We start from the raw sequence: 17041 nt of genomic DNA on the forward strand, positions 1-17041 counted from the left end.
ACAATTTTTAACGTGCAACTGGGATTACCCAGTCACAAAGATATCGTCCAACATTGAGAACATTTTACGTCTTTACAGGAGGAGCTAAATTGGACTAGTTGACCAATAAGGGCAAGGATATGTCACCGGATAGGTTATTCTAAGTTGTTAAACTTTTACTATGGCAGGTTTGGGACTTAGTGTGAAAAAAGTTATCACAAAAGTAGTGTGAGTTGCGCCGTGACAATTTTTTTTAAGATACTAAGTTCCTTTGTCGTAAGTCATGAAGGTTTTGTTATCGTCGATGATTTTGTGTCACGATATTCCCGTTTTTTATTCGTTTACGATTGTTTTTTTTTTTTAACACGCCATACAAAAAAATGGAATCTATAAATTTCGATGGTATGTCGCTTATTTTTAACAGTTAATGGACCAGTGTCCATACAACTCTACCCGTCTTCCTTTAATGTTATTTAATAACCATAGAGATTATGATGTTTCTGTTATAATGTAGGAGTTGATTTATTCTTAAAATGATTATAATTGTTTACCCAGGTACAGCCGGTTGTATTTATGTATATCTTCATGACACTATATAATGTATAAATCTATAAATATTGTATAGACTTGTTGATAGAGCCCTTGAGGTCTTCTAATCTTGCAGAATACGTTATTATTTGACGACCGTTCTGGCCTAGTGGATAGTGATCCTACCTATGAAGCCGATGGTCCCGGGCTCAAATCCCGGTAAGGGCATTTATTTGTGTGAGCATCCCACGAGCCACGAGCAGTGTGTGTGTGTATGTCCCGAGTCTTGGGTGTTTTCTATGAATTAAAGTATTTATATATTATATATGTTGTTGTCTAAGTACCCACAATACCAGCCTTCTTGAGCTTGCTGTGGGGCTTAGCCAATTTGTATAAGAATGTTCTTTAATATTTATTATTTATTTATCTTATACCTTTAAGCGAGCAATTCTTGTATATATATAAATATATATATTTCTGTGATCTCGGAAACGGCTCTAACGATTTCGCTGAAATTTGGTATATGGGGGTTTTTGGGGGTATACAATCTATCTAGATTAGTCTTATGTTTGGGAAAACGCGTGTTTTCCAGTTTTCATGCGTTTTCTTTCGACGCAGAATATGGTCGCTAATTTCGTGTTGCCGGCCACTGTCCGTCTGGTCCAGCGGGTTAAGACGCGGACTGCTAAACGAGTGTTACGGGTTCGAATCTCGCCCGGTGATTAACTTTTGTTTTTTTTTTTTTTCAAGTTTATACCTATATAATTTTTATTGTTTAAGACAAGTTTAATTTAGTAAAAAAATGTAGTTAAGATTATTACCTATAGACCACCATATTACAATAAATAGTTATAACCGAGCAAAGCTCGGTCGCCCAGGTACTAATCATTATCCACCGTTTAGTGCAACCATCACATACGCAACGCAACTGCGCTCTGTGACTCATTATCTAATTTCGTTTTCGCATTAATAAACGCCTAACTTCGCGCCATATTAAGAACACTCTTCATTTTAATTATATCAAATGTGTCCCAATTTTAAGCGTCATTTCCCCATAAAGGTTTTAACACAAAAGGCCAAAAACGCTATTCACCTTAACAGTAGCAATTACGGAAACAAAGGGTGGGTAGGCTCTGTCAGGAGCATGCACGTGGTAATTCAGTGGGTGCGGTTAGGCGCTTGATTACCTCCCGTAGATTGGGCATTACAATACAGTACATATGGTCTTTACAGTAATTATGTTGCTACTTTCCTGCAATAGTGCGGGAATGAACACTTTTCGTGCCTAGGAATATTTAAAAGGCTATATTATGTATGTACAGTCAGCATCAAAAGTAGCGGATCAAATAACGCTGCATAAGTATCTACCATTCTGTAAAAACTTAACAAAAAGTGATGTCTTTAATATAGAACAACTAACACTGTAAAAGATATATGCTTAAACTGGAATTTTAGAAATTCATCTTTCTTTGGAAAAGTTATCCGGAATATCAGATACTTTTGGCGCGTTGTTTCATCCGCTTCTTTTGATGCTGACTGTACTGTAAATAGTTGTATGATACACGAAAAGTAGGAAATTCGCAAATCGTGTCGAACTTCCTGCTTTTCGCACTTGTATCGTACAAACTACTTACACCTCAAAACAGAAAAAAAATATATAAAAGCGATATTTATTTATTTATACATTGTTGCATAAAATAGAAAAATACAAGGGGCGGATCGAGTGCATAATTGTTCTACGAGTCAACCATAGGATTAAACAGAGACGTAAAAATGATGCAATGGAAAAATTAAGTTCTAAACGCAATAGCAATCAACTAAAAAACTAATAAACTACATATAAAATCCAAAAATCAACCACTCTCATATAATATGTATCATTAATATTCTACTAGATAATTTATAAATAGGTATATAACGATGGACACCCCTCAAACTTTTGTTATTATGAAGCAAGTAATTTAATTATTGTCCTTGTGAGGAAACTGAACTAATCGCAGGGAGGCCTAGCTTCCCGCATGGATTGGAAGGTTAAATGGGTGACAAATTTGTATAAGTTATAAGTATATATAGTCCTCCACATCGACTTCGATGACGACGACCTCAGCAATCAAAAGTTTTTCCTCTTATGAGCTCTTATGTGGCTGGCTAGGCCAAACTTGCTCTTAAACACCCTTTCACGCAATGCGCGGTATGCACAAGTTATTTAATATGCACCATCTAGCGAGCAAATTATGTGTACGGTTGCTCGAAGTGGTGAGAGATGTGGCGGCATCTAATTATCTACGCACTTGAGATCACCCGTGCGAAGTTAGAGCGATAAAAAGTTAGTTCAAGCTTTGACGAAATTACGTCTCTTTTAAGCTACTGTGCCTTTTTGGCTTGTTTTTGCGTAAGGGCGAAGTCGCTTGGGTCATGCACAGTAGTTAGGTTTGCTTCTCTCCAAGATATGTACGTTTCTCCGAAGTTATGAGCTATAACATTTTCATCCTCACCACTTAGATGGTTGGCAGTCCTCAACTGTGCGTTTCTCCAGAAACTTTCTGCCTCGCACAGTTAAACTGAGAAATGAACTGTGGCCTGCGGTATTTTCGGACCGATACAACCTTCAAACTTTTAAAAATCGAACGTACTCCCATCTTAACGCATTCACTGCCAACGTTTTCGTAGCGCTACACGCGTAGCCGATTCTAGCGTTTTCCCGCTTTGTAGAAGAAAGCGACTACGAACAGAACACCCGCCAAGGGGGTTCCCGGCAATCAATGTGTTAAAGTCCGGCAACGCACTTACAACCCCTCTGGTGTTGCAGATGTCCATGGACGGCGGTAATTGCTGACCATCAGGTGATCCGTTTGCTCGTTTGCCTCCTATGTCATAAACTAATAATAATAATAAAGGTTACATAAGGTTACATTCAATGGTTGACTGCACCAAAGGCTGGATTAGATAATAACCATGCAATTTTAAAGCACCCTTCGTGTTTAACTACACGTTGTAAAAGCCACCGCCTCGTTTGTCTGTATGTTCATGATGCTCGTTCGTGAGGCTGCATAGCCGGCTGATTATAACTATCCCTTTCCCATCTCAGATCCACTCCCCATAAGTTTACGTCCCTGATATGCTGGTTAGACTGGAGCAGGCATGTTCCTGGCCAGGTGAGGCGTCTCTTGTCTTGTTGTCTAGTTTGTATGTCGTTCGTGATAGACTCAAAAACTACTGAACGAATTTACATGCTTAAACTACGTCCAAAGGAGAGGTATAAGCATTGTGAATGTTATCTCGCATGTCTTTGTGAGGTAAGACACAGCACAGCGGATGTCATTCCAGATCTAGAGCAGAGTCCACCTGGTGAAGTACCTAACCGAAAAACAACCAAATAACACAAGACCCTACTCATAGTGTTGTGTTCCTGCCGGCGAGTAAGGTTGCCAGAGCTCAACGAGGGTGCGGAGTGTTAGGGTCGGCAATGCGCATGTAACACCTCTGGAGTTGCAGGCGTACATAAGCTATTAAGACTGCTTACCATCAGGCGGGCCGTATGCTTGTGTGCCACCGACGAAGTATTAAAAAATGCTTTCACCTATCAAAAAAGTGATTCTTGAGGAAGGTTTAGGTGTATTATAATTTGTTAAGGTTTTCTGTAACCCATGCGAAGACAGGGCGGGCGTGTCGCTATAGTTGCTTAATTACAAAGAACTAATTAAATAAATAAATAAATATTATAGGACATTATTACACAAATTGACTAAGTCCCACAGTAAGCACAATAAGGCTTGTGTTGAGGGTACTTAGACGACGATATATATAATATATAAATATTTATAAATACTTAAATACATAGAAAACACCCAAGACTCAGGAACAAATATCCATGCTCATCACACAAATACATGCCCTTACCAGGATTTGAATCCGGAACCATCAGCTTTGTAGGCAGGGTCACTACCCACTAGGCCAAACCGGTCGTCAATTCAATTAATTATGAAGGATGACAAAATATAAATGATGGTTGAAAGAATTATTACAACTTGTCAAAAACCATCCATACCGCGCATAGTTCCAATTATGCTACGCAAATTCAGAAACTATAAAGTCATTAAGTACCTGTTAAAAGATGTTAGGTAAATGCAAGCATGTCGAGCTAGTACGGCATAAGGTTCGTTACAGAACTTTCAAATAGCATATCAGTTATTGGATTATTGATACTTAGTTTCTCCGATGGTGAAAATTTCGGCGAAATTGGGAGTTGAAAGTTTCAAAGCCTCAAAGTTACGTACGTGGCTAACATTACGGAAGCGGACGGGCGGTAAAAACTTTTGGATATAAGGCTGAATTATGACAAAGCATAGATACTTACCGTTGTGATAGGTTGTCAATTAGCGGCTTTTTTTTTGCATTTTTATACACGTTTATTACACACCTTTCCTTCAAACATTGCAACTTTAATTTGAACCACTTGTTGTTGCATCTGATTGTTTTTGGCTCCTAACTTTTCTAATCGTCTTACTTTTATACCCTATCAAGCAAGAGCTAAATTGGAAAATTTCTGGAAAAAGTGGACAAGGTCGCCTGGAGGCGCGCACGCGCCAGTGGAAAGGGAGGCTGCATAAGTTGACCTCGGCTGGGTGGAGCTGGAGGAGGCCGCGCTGGACCGTGAAAAATGGAAATCCCTTCTGTGATCCTTACTTCCCTGATGAGGGATAACAGGACACCGTCATCATCAACTTTTATAATAATCAGCCAAAAAGTCAAACGAAGGGGCATAGTTATCCTCCTGAGGCCCAGAAGCAATTGTTTTGTTTTTGAATTTGGAATCCTTAGTTACACAATAAAAGTTCAAAATAGATTTTGGAATAAGTACAAAAATTTGTACGCGGGGTCTTAGGAGGCTATGGTTAATATAGATCAAATTAATTTAAATATTTTCCATCAACATCAACATTCAGAGAGGAAAATGGAGATTAAGTTTGATTTACAGCATTGGTCATTCACTATCCTCTTGACAACTATTTTTTTTTATACTACGTCGGTGGGAATCAAGCAAACGGCCCGCCTGATGGTAAGCAGTGTCCGTAGCCTATGTACGCCTGCAACTCCAGAGAAGTTACATGCGCGTTGCCGAACCTAAACCCGCCCCCCTCGTTGAGCTACTCGTTGAACTAATAGAATATTACCTTAAACCGATGATACCTACGTATTACTTTAAACCGTATTATAACATTTTGAATGCTTTGACCTCTACTGAAATATACCAAAAGTTGATTGCACCCATAATTATGTGTATATTTTCCATGGAAAGTGTAAAGGACCACTTTATTTCCATAGAGGCGTATCTAACATAAAACCCAGAACGTTCTTCATGCATAAAATATTTTTATACAGCGCACACCGCCATTTCTCTTCAGTGTAGCTACAAAATATTTTACTGCACTCTTGCTGATTAAAGTTTGCTAAATATGTTTGACGTAATTTTGTTATTTTGTAACTTCGAACATTATTATGTACAAAAGTGTTAATATCACTCAATACCTACATCCATGGGCGGTTACAGACTAACGTACGTTTATATGATCGTACGCGTACGGACCTATAAGCTCGTATAGATCAAATGTAGGGAAATGTGAGGAATGTCATGAAAGTGAAGGAAGCGAAAGAGGTATGTCAGGATCGTAGCAAGTGGAAATCCGTGGTCTCTGCCTATCCCTTCGGGAAATAGGCGTGATTATATGTATGTATGTAGGGAAATATAACGCGCGTGTAAGCTCGTAAAAACCAAATGTAGGGAAATGTATCGCGCATGTAAGCTCGTACCGCCGAAATGAGCGTATACGCGCAGAAAAATACGCCAGTGTGAAACAGCCCTGAAGCTATGAGGACAAGGCAGCGGCGACGAATGTCAAGAAATTAAAAACCAAAAGGCCGTAACGAAGTTAGGAGTTACGCCAAAATGTCTCAATTTTTTTTTAATTGGTGGTTACGTAAACATACGTCAGAAAATTTTGTTTAAGCATAGTTTTTTAATGGGGCTTAACCTTTTCGACGCCGTGTCAAACACAAAAGCTGTCACTCAGATGCCACGTCACCAAAGTGTAATTGAAGTAGGGATATGCATTATGAACGTAGGTGTATGTTGCTCTGTGGTCTGTGACGGATTAATCCGTCATTAACAATGAGCGGAATTCTTCATAGCAAAAATCAAACTGTCAGAGGGATTGACCTAACTGTTTTATCGACTTATCGATAAATATTTGTCACTTAACGAAACACAGGTGTCCCTAATTAGCTGACCGCCACTGTATTTTGGTATAATAGTAAAGAATAAAACAGAAAATACTTTTATGATGTAAATGAACGTAACATTTAGAGCAATATATTGTGGAAGAATCTTCTTTGAAACTGAAATAAGAACCTTTCTGTATCCATTTTGTTATTGTTTTCTTTTAGGATTAACCATTTTAGTAACACGGCACGGAAATCACTCATGAAAACTCAAGTGACATAAATGACATATGTGACGCTGACATGATTTACTTTAATACGGAGATGCAAGTTGCTTATCAAAGAGGTCAAATGTTACAGAATAATCTTTTAAGTTGATTATGGATACCTAATACGATATTATTCCGTAACATCGATAAGTCGATAAAACAGTTAGGTCAATCCCTCTGACAGTTTGATTTTTGCTATGAAGAATTCCGCTCATTGGTCATTAACGTTGGACCTGCGGCTCGGATATATCCGTTGTTGGTGTCGAAAAGGTTAACGGACTTTTATAAAGCTCGCGACGTTGATTATACCATTAGAAAAAAACTGGATATAACTCATTTTCGCTATTTCGTCCCTTACGCCCTATGAGCCTACGGTAGTACGGTAGTACGGTAAATTTTAATTAGAAACCCTATAAAACATAGGTACTTCAAGATATTTTCATATGGCTTCGACAAATAATTCAATTTATCTGCCGATTTTGATAAGTTCACCATTTATTTCTAAAACTTGAATCCAAGTTACTATGAAGATTATTTTCTACAATAGTATTTTCATTTCACAAATTATATTTCCTTCTTGCATTCGACATAATTCGAGATTACTGCAGCGCACTGGACTGCAGCAAATGCTTAATTATTTTGTCTTGAGCATCGCTTTGTGGAGTGCATTATTCTCGCTTGAACGCAGAACATACAGAGTATGAATATGTAACAATTTAATCGTAGATCTGGTCTGTGTTTAACTGTGTACATAGGATTTCTCGCTCATATTTGGAGCAGCACGACAAATTTAATGGATTTGTACCACAACTTAAACGATACTTAATGACACAGCATTACTAAAAGATTATTTCTTAGATGGTTAGCAGTCCTGTGCGTTTCTCCAGAAACTTCTTACCTCGCACAGCCTAATTTGTGGAATGAACTATCGCCCGCGGTATTCCGGACCGATGATGATGATGAATTCTTGTTATCCCTCATTAGGGACATAGGGCTCGCAGAAGATTTCTCCATTTGTCGCGCTCTTGAGCGGCTTCTTCCAGCTCTTTCCAGCCGAGTCCAGTTGAGCCAGCCTCCTTCTGAACTGTAGTACAAGGTCAGTCTGCCAGGCGACTGCCAGCGGGTGCGGTGCAGCGGGCAGGTGGTTGTCCGGTCTACGGAGCACATGTCCGTTCCAACGCCATTTCCTTGCAAGGATTTTCCGTCCTATGATTTCCGGACCGATACGACCTTCAAACTCCAAGAAAAGAGCGTCCTCCCATCTTAATGGACGGCGACGCACATATATCTCCTCTGCTGTTGCAGGTGTCCATAGGCAACGCTAATTGCTCGGCATCAGGCATCCATCTGTTCATTTGCTTTCTATACCATAAAAAAACTCACTACATAAAACAATCTAACATTGCATGATTTTATGGTCCTCATCGGTAGTTTTATTTCTCAATCATGCTTTAAGAGAGTTACTGTTATAAAAAAAAAAACATGTACCTTTCCGTAGTTATATGTAAAAAAATACTTGTAATATTGAAAAACTCCTCTTTCTCGAAATCGGTTAAAAAAGAGAGCGCATTTCTGTTATAAGGAAATTATTGTTATATATAACTATGATGACACAGTTATATAACCATAATTTACTTCGAGTTTAAGTTATAACACTTAAAGATATTAGAGTTATTGTACCTATTGTACGTCTACATCTTCTGTCATTGTTGATAACTCATTTTTTCAGTATAGAAAATGGCGTGAAATTCAAATTTTCTATGGGCAGTCAACCCTTCCCGTCTACATTTGCCGCCTTTTTCTACTGACGGAAATGGCTTGTCAAACTATTGTAACCTACAGCTATCGATAAATAAATAGCTTACTTACTACACGTTCGCTTCAAGTTGGCAGTCCGTGACCGTTACAAGCCGTTACATGATAATAACCACAGGTACAATTAGTACTAACTATCGACAAAAAATTATAGTGTACGTTATTTAATATTTTTTGTAATTGCATATTAAAATGTAAGTCATAAAGCTGTGGTAGCTGAGTGGAATTGGCGTCAGAGCACAAAATAAAAAATAAACAGAAGGTCCGTTCCTGCCGTTCTTAAAAATACATACCTAAACTTGCCCGACTCACTAGGGTTGCTTCTGTATTAATTTCGAATTTTAAAAAGGAGTAGGTAATATATTACCTACTAAATTAATACAGAAGCAACCCTAACGTGTAAACTTTTACAGACATACATACATCGATTCGTTTATACATACATGACAGTAGGTACCTACGTAGCAGCGGGGACGTCAAGTGAGCAACGCGCGCACAGCCCGACTAAGCTCTGCCCGAGAGTGCCCGAGAACGCCTGTAAATGTAACGTCTGTGTGCGTAAATGTCACGTCTGTGTGCGAGCGGCGAAAATGGCACTTTGTACTCAGCGAACTCTCTGCTCCGGCGCGCGCCGCCGCTATTTACTTTGTGGTCAGAGGAGGTCGCGCGGAGAAGCGGGCCGAGAGGTAAGTGCCAACTTCAAGCGCACGGGTATTTCTCTCTGGGAAGATTTCGATAGCTGATTTGTTCGAATCGATTGTTGTAGCCTTCGGCTATCGCCAGTCGCTGGCGAGAAATGACAACTTTTGCTAACGAAGTACCAAATTATATAATAATAATATTTAGAAGTCGGCGACAAGTTAACAGTAATATTCGTACAAAATGATTTTGAGAGTAGTAAGGAACTCTCAGACACTTAAAACATGAGCATTGAGTTATAGGAACAAGACGAAACAAAAAATAGCACTGTCGCATGTTACTGGGCCTGGGCAAGGGAATAATAAGAAAAATATTTAAATAAAAAAAAGTGGATTATTAGTGTAATATTTAACTCGACCACGGTTTAGATATAAATGTTTTGAAATTGTGATTTTAATTGCAGACCCATAAGTCAAAACAATAAAGACATAAAACCGTTTAATTGTGATTTTATGACCAATCTTTGCAATTATTTTCTATCGAGCCGATTTCGTTCAATCGTATATCGAGTACAACCACGGTCTTTGAAATATAATTAATATGAACATATATTTTTCTTACTTGACTAAAACAAATAGTCTTTCTTAAAAAACTGTTTAAGTAACATCAATTTCAAGGACATTGGGTGTTGACAGCCTCTTAACAGGTTAGTTTAGGTCCGAGTACTCGTCACTGTTCCAGTACCTACGTATTATCTTGGAAATTTCATCATCCCTCCCTGCTGCAGGATGTCATATATTAGGCAATAGCATATCGGGCACGTGACTAGGTTGTCGCGAATCTGGTCCGATGGAGTGGGGCCGTTTTCGCGACACGTGTTTCAAAAATATAATCTTGTTTTTTCGAGTATCGCTTTGATTTAAGATTGGAATTGCTAAAACATTAGAATAGTGTCAGTAATTAGGATATTTAATTAACTCCAAATTGACGTGTTTAACTATTTATCATTAAAGTAAACAAAACAAACAAATTAAGAAATGTGCGTTGAATAAGTTGAATTTCGCGGTAGTGGAGAAAGCGGATTATTCCCTGAAGATTTCTTTATTGACTGGTATGGTAATAGTAGGTATATTATAATAATAATAATATATCAAGAGCGGTAAATATGAATTTAAGAATAAAATGTGAATTGAAGCCCGAAGCCGAAGGCGAGGACTTAATTAACACGAGTTAATTATCGCCCGTGGTGGTACACACAATGTTTGTCATCACACTTGTGAATAAAGGGAAATAAATTAAACTTCTGCTTAATTTTGTACGTACATTATAACCCTAGGTCGAAATTTAGGATTTAGGACCGCATCGCCTACGAATAATAGCACACTTTACGAGCGAGTGTGGTAGAAAAATGCATCACACGATAAAAGTAAAAAAACCTCTGCGTATTCTGGACAAAATTAGAGAAATTACGCATTTTACTCCCTATTTTCCCTCAAATACTTACCAATTTAAAATTAAATATCCGCGCCTACAAAGGTTAATGGTGCGAATCATTTCGGTGTGTAATCGGCCTGGAAAGAAGATAAATTAGGCCCTCCTTGAGCGGGCCGAAAACAATCTTAAGTAGTATCGGAACTTTACATCATGTAGATGTTAGACAATGGAGTTAGAATTGAAGACGTGAGTGAATGGACGTACGTAGATAAATATGGATTTGAAGCTATATCAATAGCTTCATAATATCAGATTTCATGTCTTTAGGCCATAAAAGCCTCATGCCAAATTGATGAATGAAGGTGCTGAGTGCACAACTTAGCATGTTCTTCCAGTTTTACTTCGTTGACATAGAAGAACGTGTCATGTTTGTATTTTTATATTGAACTCTAAATAGGTATGTAAATACTCATTCGGCTATTTATTTCGAAAACAAGTTTCGAAGTAATGCAATTTCGGATTAAGCGAAAATAAGAGGATAAAAAAATTAGACACCTTCATTTATGCACTGAATTGATTTACTACATGAGTGAATTTTGAACATGAATGTAGGTGTCATGTATGTTTATGGATCCCTATTCAGCGGCGTAGAAATCAAACTCGGAGATCCATATAAAATTTATAATAATTAAAAGATTATTACAAGCGTGCAAAGTACGGAAAGAGTTTAGGCGACAGAAAGAAGCTAAATAGAATATTATAATCGCGTAGCGCGCGTAAGCAGAGGCTAGCGATAAGGCGGAGAAAAGCGGCGTGCGTTTAGTGCGAATCTCTGGGAGCCTCTGTCCGAGCGCGGGCGATGCACTGAGCTCCGGCCGGCCGCGCCGCGGTGGGGGCGTGACGTCACAGCCAGGGACCGCCAGGCTGCGGGCCGCTCCCGCCGTCGCCTGACTTCGGGCCCGCTGGAGCAGTAATTAGTGTGGAGTTTATGGTCACCACACCACCCCCCTTGGAGATTTATGGACCTGCGACATAAAAATCAGGAAAAGTTACTTTTCTGCCCGAGCGTGTTGTCCTGACGACTTGAGACGGGCAGACTTGGGATTGAGATGAGTTGTCGTCACTCAACGCATAAGCTGGTTTGACTCTGTCGATCGAAACTGTCACTGGTCCTCTTTGTAGCTCTAGAGTAACAGTTTTATCGGTTCGCTTCAAGACTTTCAATGGGCCTGTGTACGGAGCTTCCAAGGACCCTCTAAGATGGCCTTTTCTTAAAAATACATGGCTTGAGGTTTTAAGGTCTTTATGGACAAAAACTGACTTCGTACCATGCCTTGAAACAGGAGCAGGTCTGATTTTAGCTATGTGCTGTCTCAACTGGGAAACAAAGTCTACTGGCTGGACCTTATTCATAGAATGTGGTTCTAAAAACTCACCAGGGATCCTCAGAGGCTCACCATAGACCATTTCTGCCACTGAGCAGTGTAAATCTTCCTTCCACGCCGTTCGTAGGCCCAAAAGTACGATGGGTAGCACGTCCGTCCATCGTATCTCATTGTGGGCCATTATAGCGGCCTTCAAGGATCGATGTAGCCTCTCGATCATACCGTTGGCAGCTGGGTGGTACGCCGTGGTGCGTTGAAGTTGGATGCCGCACAACTTGGAGAGTTCTTTAAATAGATGGGACTCGAACTGCCGGCCTTGGTCAGTGGTCACGATCTGTGGACAACCAAACCTTGAAATCCATGTATCGCAAAATGCCTTAGCTACCGTCTCAGCGCTGATATTTTGCAGCGGTACGACTTCCGGCCAGCGTGTAAATCGGTCTATAGCAGTTAAACAGTATCGGTTGTCGCACGAAGATGGTAGGGGTCCCACGAGGTCTATGTGAACATGAGAAAACCTGGAACCTGACAGTTCGAAATTTCCTAGGGGAGCAGAAGTGTGTCTCTGAACTTTCGCGCGTTGGCATGACTCGCAGCTCTGAACCCAGTTTCGCAAGTCCTTGCGTACGGAGGGCCAGACGAATCTGTCTGTTACCAGTTTGGTCGTAGTTCTCGCGCCTGGGTGACTCATTCCGTGGACGGACTGGAACACTTGATGACGTAGTTCCTTTGTGATGAACGGTCGTGGCTTCGACTGAGAGACATCGCAAGTAATGGAAATATTCATACCTTGCATTGGTACAAGCTTTAGCTTTAGTGAAGATCCACTGGACATAAGGTTCTGCAACTCGGCATCGTTTTTCTGCAGGCGTGCTAATTCCTCCAGGTCTATAGATGTTGCAATGGCTTCAATCCTAGAGAGGGCATCGGCAGTCAGGTTATCCTTTCCTGAAATATGCCGAATGTCTGTTGTAAATTGAGAAATTAGGTCGAGGTAGTTGAACTGACGAGGAGAACAGGTACGGTCCTTTTGCGTGAACGCGAACGTAATCGGTTTGTGGTCTGTATAGATTACGAAATGTCGTCCCTCGATCATGTGGCGGAAGTGTTTTATGCTCTCATATATCGCTAACAGTTCACGGTCATAAGCGCTGTACTGTTTCTGTGCATTGTTCAATTTTTTTGAAAAGAACGCCAGAGGTTGCGACTGTCCATCTATTAATTGTTCTATCACCGATCCTATGGCTGTATTGGAAGCATCTGTTACTAGAGCTAGCGGAGCATCTTGGACAGGATGAGACAGTAAAGTAGCTTTTGATAAACTGGACTTACATCTTTCAAAGGCGTTCAGAAGCTGTGGGGTCCAGGTCAGGACCTTAGAGTCCTTGACGTGAGAACCAGCCAACATGCCGTGTAGAGCTGCCTGTTCTTCTGCAGCCTTGGGTAAGAAACGCCTATAAAAATTGAGCATTCCGAGAAATCTTCTCAAACCTTTTGCTGTTTCAGGTGCCGTGAACTGTTGGATGGCTGTGACTTTCGATTCCGGCGGACGTGCACCTTCTGCTGATATGCAATACCCTAGGAAAGTGACTTCACTTACACCAAAACTGCATTTGGCCTCGTTCAATAGAATGCCATACTCGCTCAGGCGCTGAAACAGCTGCTTCAGATGCTCTAGGTGTTGCTCGTGGGTCTGGGAAAAAATCAAAATATCGTCGATATAGGAAAAACAGAAGTCTAGGCCCCGTAGAACTTCATCCATGAAGCGTTGGAATGATTGAGCCGCATTCCTGAGCCCAAATGACATGTACGGAAATTCGAACAATCCGAATGGCGTCGTAATGGCGGATTTGGGAATATCTTCAGGATACACTGGGATTTGGTTGTAAGCCTTCACCAGATCCAGTGTCGAGAATATTTTACAACCAGATAGTCTGAGCGAGAAGTCTTCTATGTGTCTGATAGGGTACCTGTCAGGTACCGTGCGTGCGTTCAAAGCACGGTAGTCGCCGCAGGGCCTCCAGGAGTCCCCTTTCTTTGGTGCCAGGTGCAATGCAGATGCCCAAGGAGAATCTGAGCGTCTAGCTGTTCCGTCTCGAAGCATCTCGTCAAATTGGTCTTTTGCTACCTTCAAACGGTCGGGTGCTAATCGTCGAGGTCTGCAGAAGACAGGTGGTCCAGCTGTAGTGCGTATATAATGGACAGTCGAATGCTTTACCTCTCTCATGATGCCGGATGGCTTGATGAGGTCCGGGTACTGGGCCAGAAGTTTGTGGTACTCTGTGTTACCCGAAATAGCTTTGATGCCCGGCGGCTGGCACGTCTTGACTACGCCGGTGCTTGACAATAAGGTCAAGCTGTCCAATAAGCGTCTGTTTCTGCAATCAACAAGCAACCCGTAAAATGAAAGAAAATCAGCGCCAATAATCGGCCTATCTACGTCAGCCACCACGAAATTCCAGGCGAAGTCGCGTCGCAGGCCTAATTCTGGATGCAGCTTTATTATCCCGTAAGTTTTAATAACTGTGCCATTTGCAGCTGTCAGGCTGTAACCAGTTGGCCTTCTGTTGTCCCGGGCGAATCTACGTGGCAAAACGCAAAGGTCTGAGCCAGTATCTATTAAGAATTGCACCTTAGTATTTTTGTCAGTAACAAATAAGCGGCTGGTAGATTTAAGACAGTCATTTGCCGCCTCTACTGACTGTCGTTCAGGTTTCCCGAAGATTTGTAACTACACGGGATGGTGCATTTCTCGGCGTCATCGCCAAATAAATTATGGTACCAACAAATACCTGGAGTACGGCTCTGCGAATGTTGACGACCCCTGCTTCTAGACCGGGCTAACCGGTTGCCTCGACCCTGTGGCGTACGGCTGCGGCCTCGTCGTTCTCGAATGTTCAGCTGAGAGATCTGTTGGGTAATTTCGGATTTAATACGGCTTGTGATGAACTCTTCCATTTTTGAAAGCATACCCTCAAATGACAACGGAACGGCCGCTGAGCTGGTGCTGGCTACTTGAAGCATATTATTAGGTGGCGATATTTCAGTTATTTTATCGGCTAAATCTGCTAAATCACTGAGGCTTACATTTTGCGAAGCGATAATTTGCTGAACATTAATGGGCAAACGGCTCGACCACAGCGATCTTAAAAATTCGTCACTCACTCCTGTACCGGCTAGCGATTGTAATTTACGCAAAAACTGGGACGGTTTCAGATCGCCTAGCTCCTCCTTTACTAGAAGTTTCCGTAAGCGCTCGTCGCGTGACATCGATAACCGTCGCACCAATTCATATTTTAATTTTTCATACCTGCCTTTCGCGGGTGGATTTGTAATGATGTCGCGTACTTCCCTGGCAGCGTTCTGATCTAGCTGTTGGACCACGGTGTAGAATTTAGTGGAGTCGGTCTTCGTACCCGTAACTTCAAACTGCGCCTCCACCTGGGCAAACCAAATTTCTGGGTCGTCTGGCCAGAACGGGGGCAAACGAACAGCAACTCGATTCACTGCGCCGTACACTAAGGGTTCCGAGACGTCATTATCCGACGAGGGAGCCGTGGCCACGTTTTCCTTCTTGCCCGGCGGTTTGACATTTGCCCCGCTCGCTGGCTCCTTTGTCTGCTCGTGCTCCGTGTCCGACATCGCGTTTTAGAAACGTCGCGCGGTCACCAGATATGGATCCCTATTCAGCGGCGTAGAAATCAAACTCGGAGATCCATATAAAATTTATAATAATTAAAAGATTATTACAAGCGTGCAAAGTACGGAAAGAGTTTAGGCGACAGAAAGAAGCTAAATAGAATATTATAATCGCGTAGCGCGCGTAAGCAGAGGCTAGCGATAAGGCGGAGAAAAGCGGCGTGCGTTTAGTGCGAATCTCTGGGAGCCTCTGTCCGAGCGCGGGCGATGCACTGAGCTCCGGCCGGCCGCGCCGCGGTGGGGGCGTGACGTCACAGCCAGGGACCGCCAGGCTGCGGGCCGCTCCCGCCGTCGCCTGACTTCGGGCCCGCTGGAGCAGTAATTAGTGTGGAGTTTATGGTCACCACATGTTTTTCCTAAAAAAATATAGTAATACTTTTAAAATAATGATTATATTTATTTGTTTATCAGTGTATATCTTGCATTTTCACAAAAAAGCATCGTCTTATCCATTGTTAAACATTTTTACAGCTGATTCATCTTTAACTGCTATTTACTCAAAATTATATTTTTCATAGCACGTTCGTCCACTCCCGTCTTTTTGTAGAAAAATATTTCTAGAAGAGATTGCAAAAACAAACGGAGTAAACATGTTGTTTGACCAATGTATCTCCTTATCGATACTTATCCTTAAAAAAATAATATGTGCTTTTTTAATTATATAACACACAAATGTTTATTAAGCAGATATTAGATATTAATTAAAAATATCCGTAATTGGACTCTGACCCTAAACTACGCTAACACTGAAAAACTCCTTGAAATTGTAAGGTGATTAGCTAGATTGATTCTGTAAGATAAGCATTTAAATAAGTTTTTCTTCTTCTTCGTACTAAAGGTAAAATAATCTTGTAACAGTTGGTCTTATCAATAAAAAGCGATCTAATCAAAATATTGCAACCACTCATAGTCTTATATACGTAAGGGCTATTGTTGACCAACAACCAGCAGTAGGTATATGTATGATAAATTAATAATATATAATGAAAAGTTCATCACACAAGCACGCACACACACACACACACACACACACACACACACACATTACTGATATTATATACGTATATACTTAAT

General features: G+C 40.9%; 1 protein-coding gene across 1 annotated transcript; it reads right to left on the reverse strand.

Moving 5' to 3' along the window:
* Positions 1–14962: 14962 nt before the first annotated feature.
* On the reverse strand, positions 14963–15910 carry LOC133516680 (uncharacterized). Its single transcript, XM_061849703.1, has one exon. It carries the CDS (start codon positions 15908–15910, stop codon positions 14963–14965), a length of 948 nt encoding a protein of 315 aa, XP_061705687.1.
* Between the last annotated feature and the right edge of the window lie 1131 nt (positions 15911–17041).

The sequence above is a fragment of the Cydia pomonella genome, chromosome 3, assembly GCF_033807575.1.
Source record: "Cydia pomonella isolate Wapato2018A chromosome 3, ilCydPomo1, whole genome shotgun sequence".
Taxonomy (NCBI): domain Eukaryota; kingdom Metazoa; phylum Arthropoda; class Insecta; order Lepidoptera; family Tortricidae; genus Cydia; species Cydia pomonella.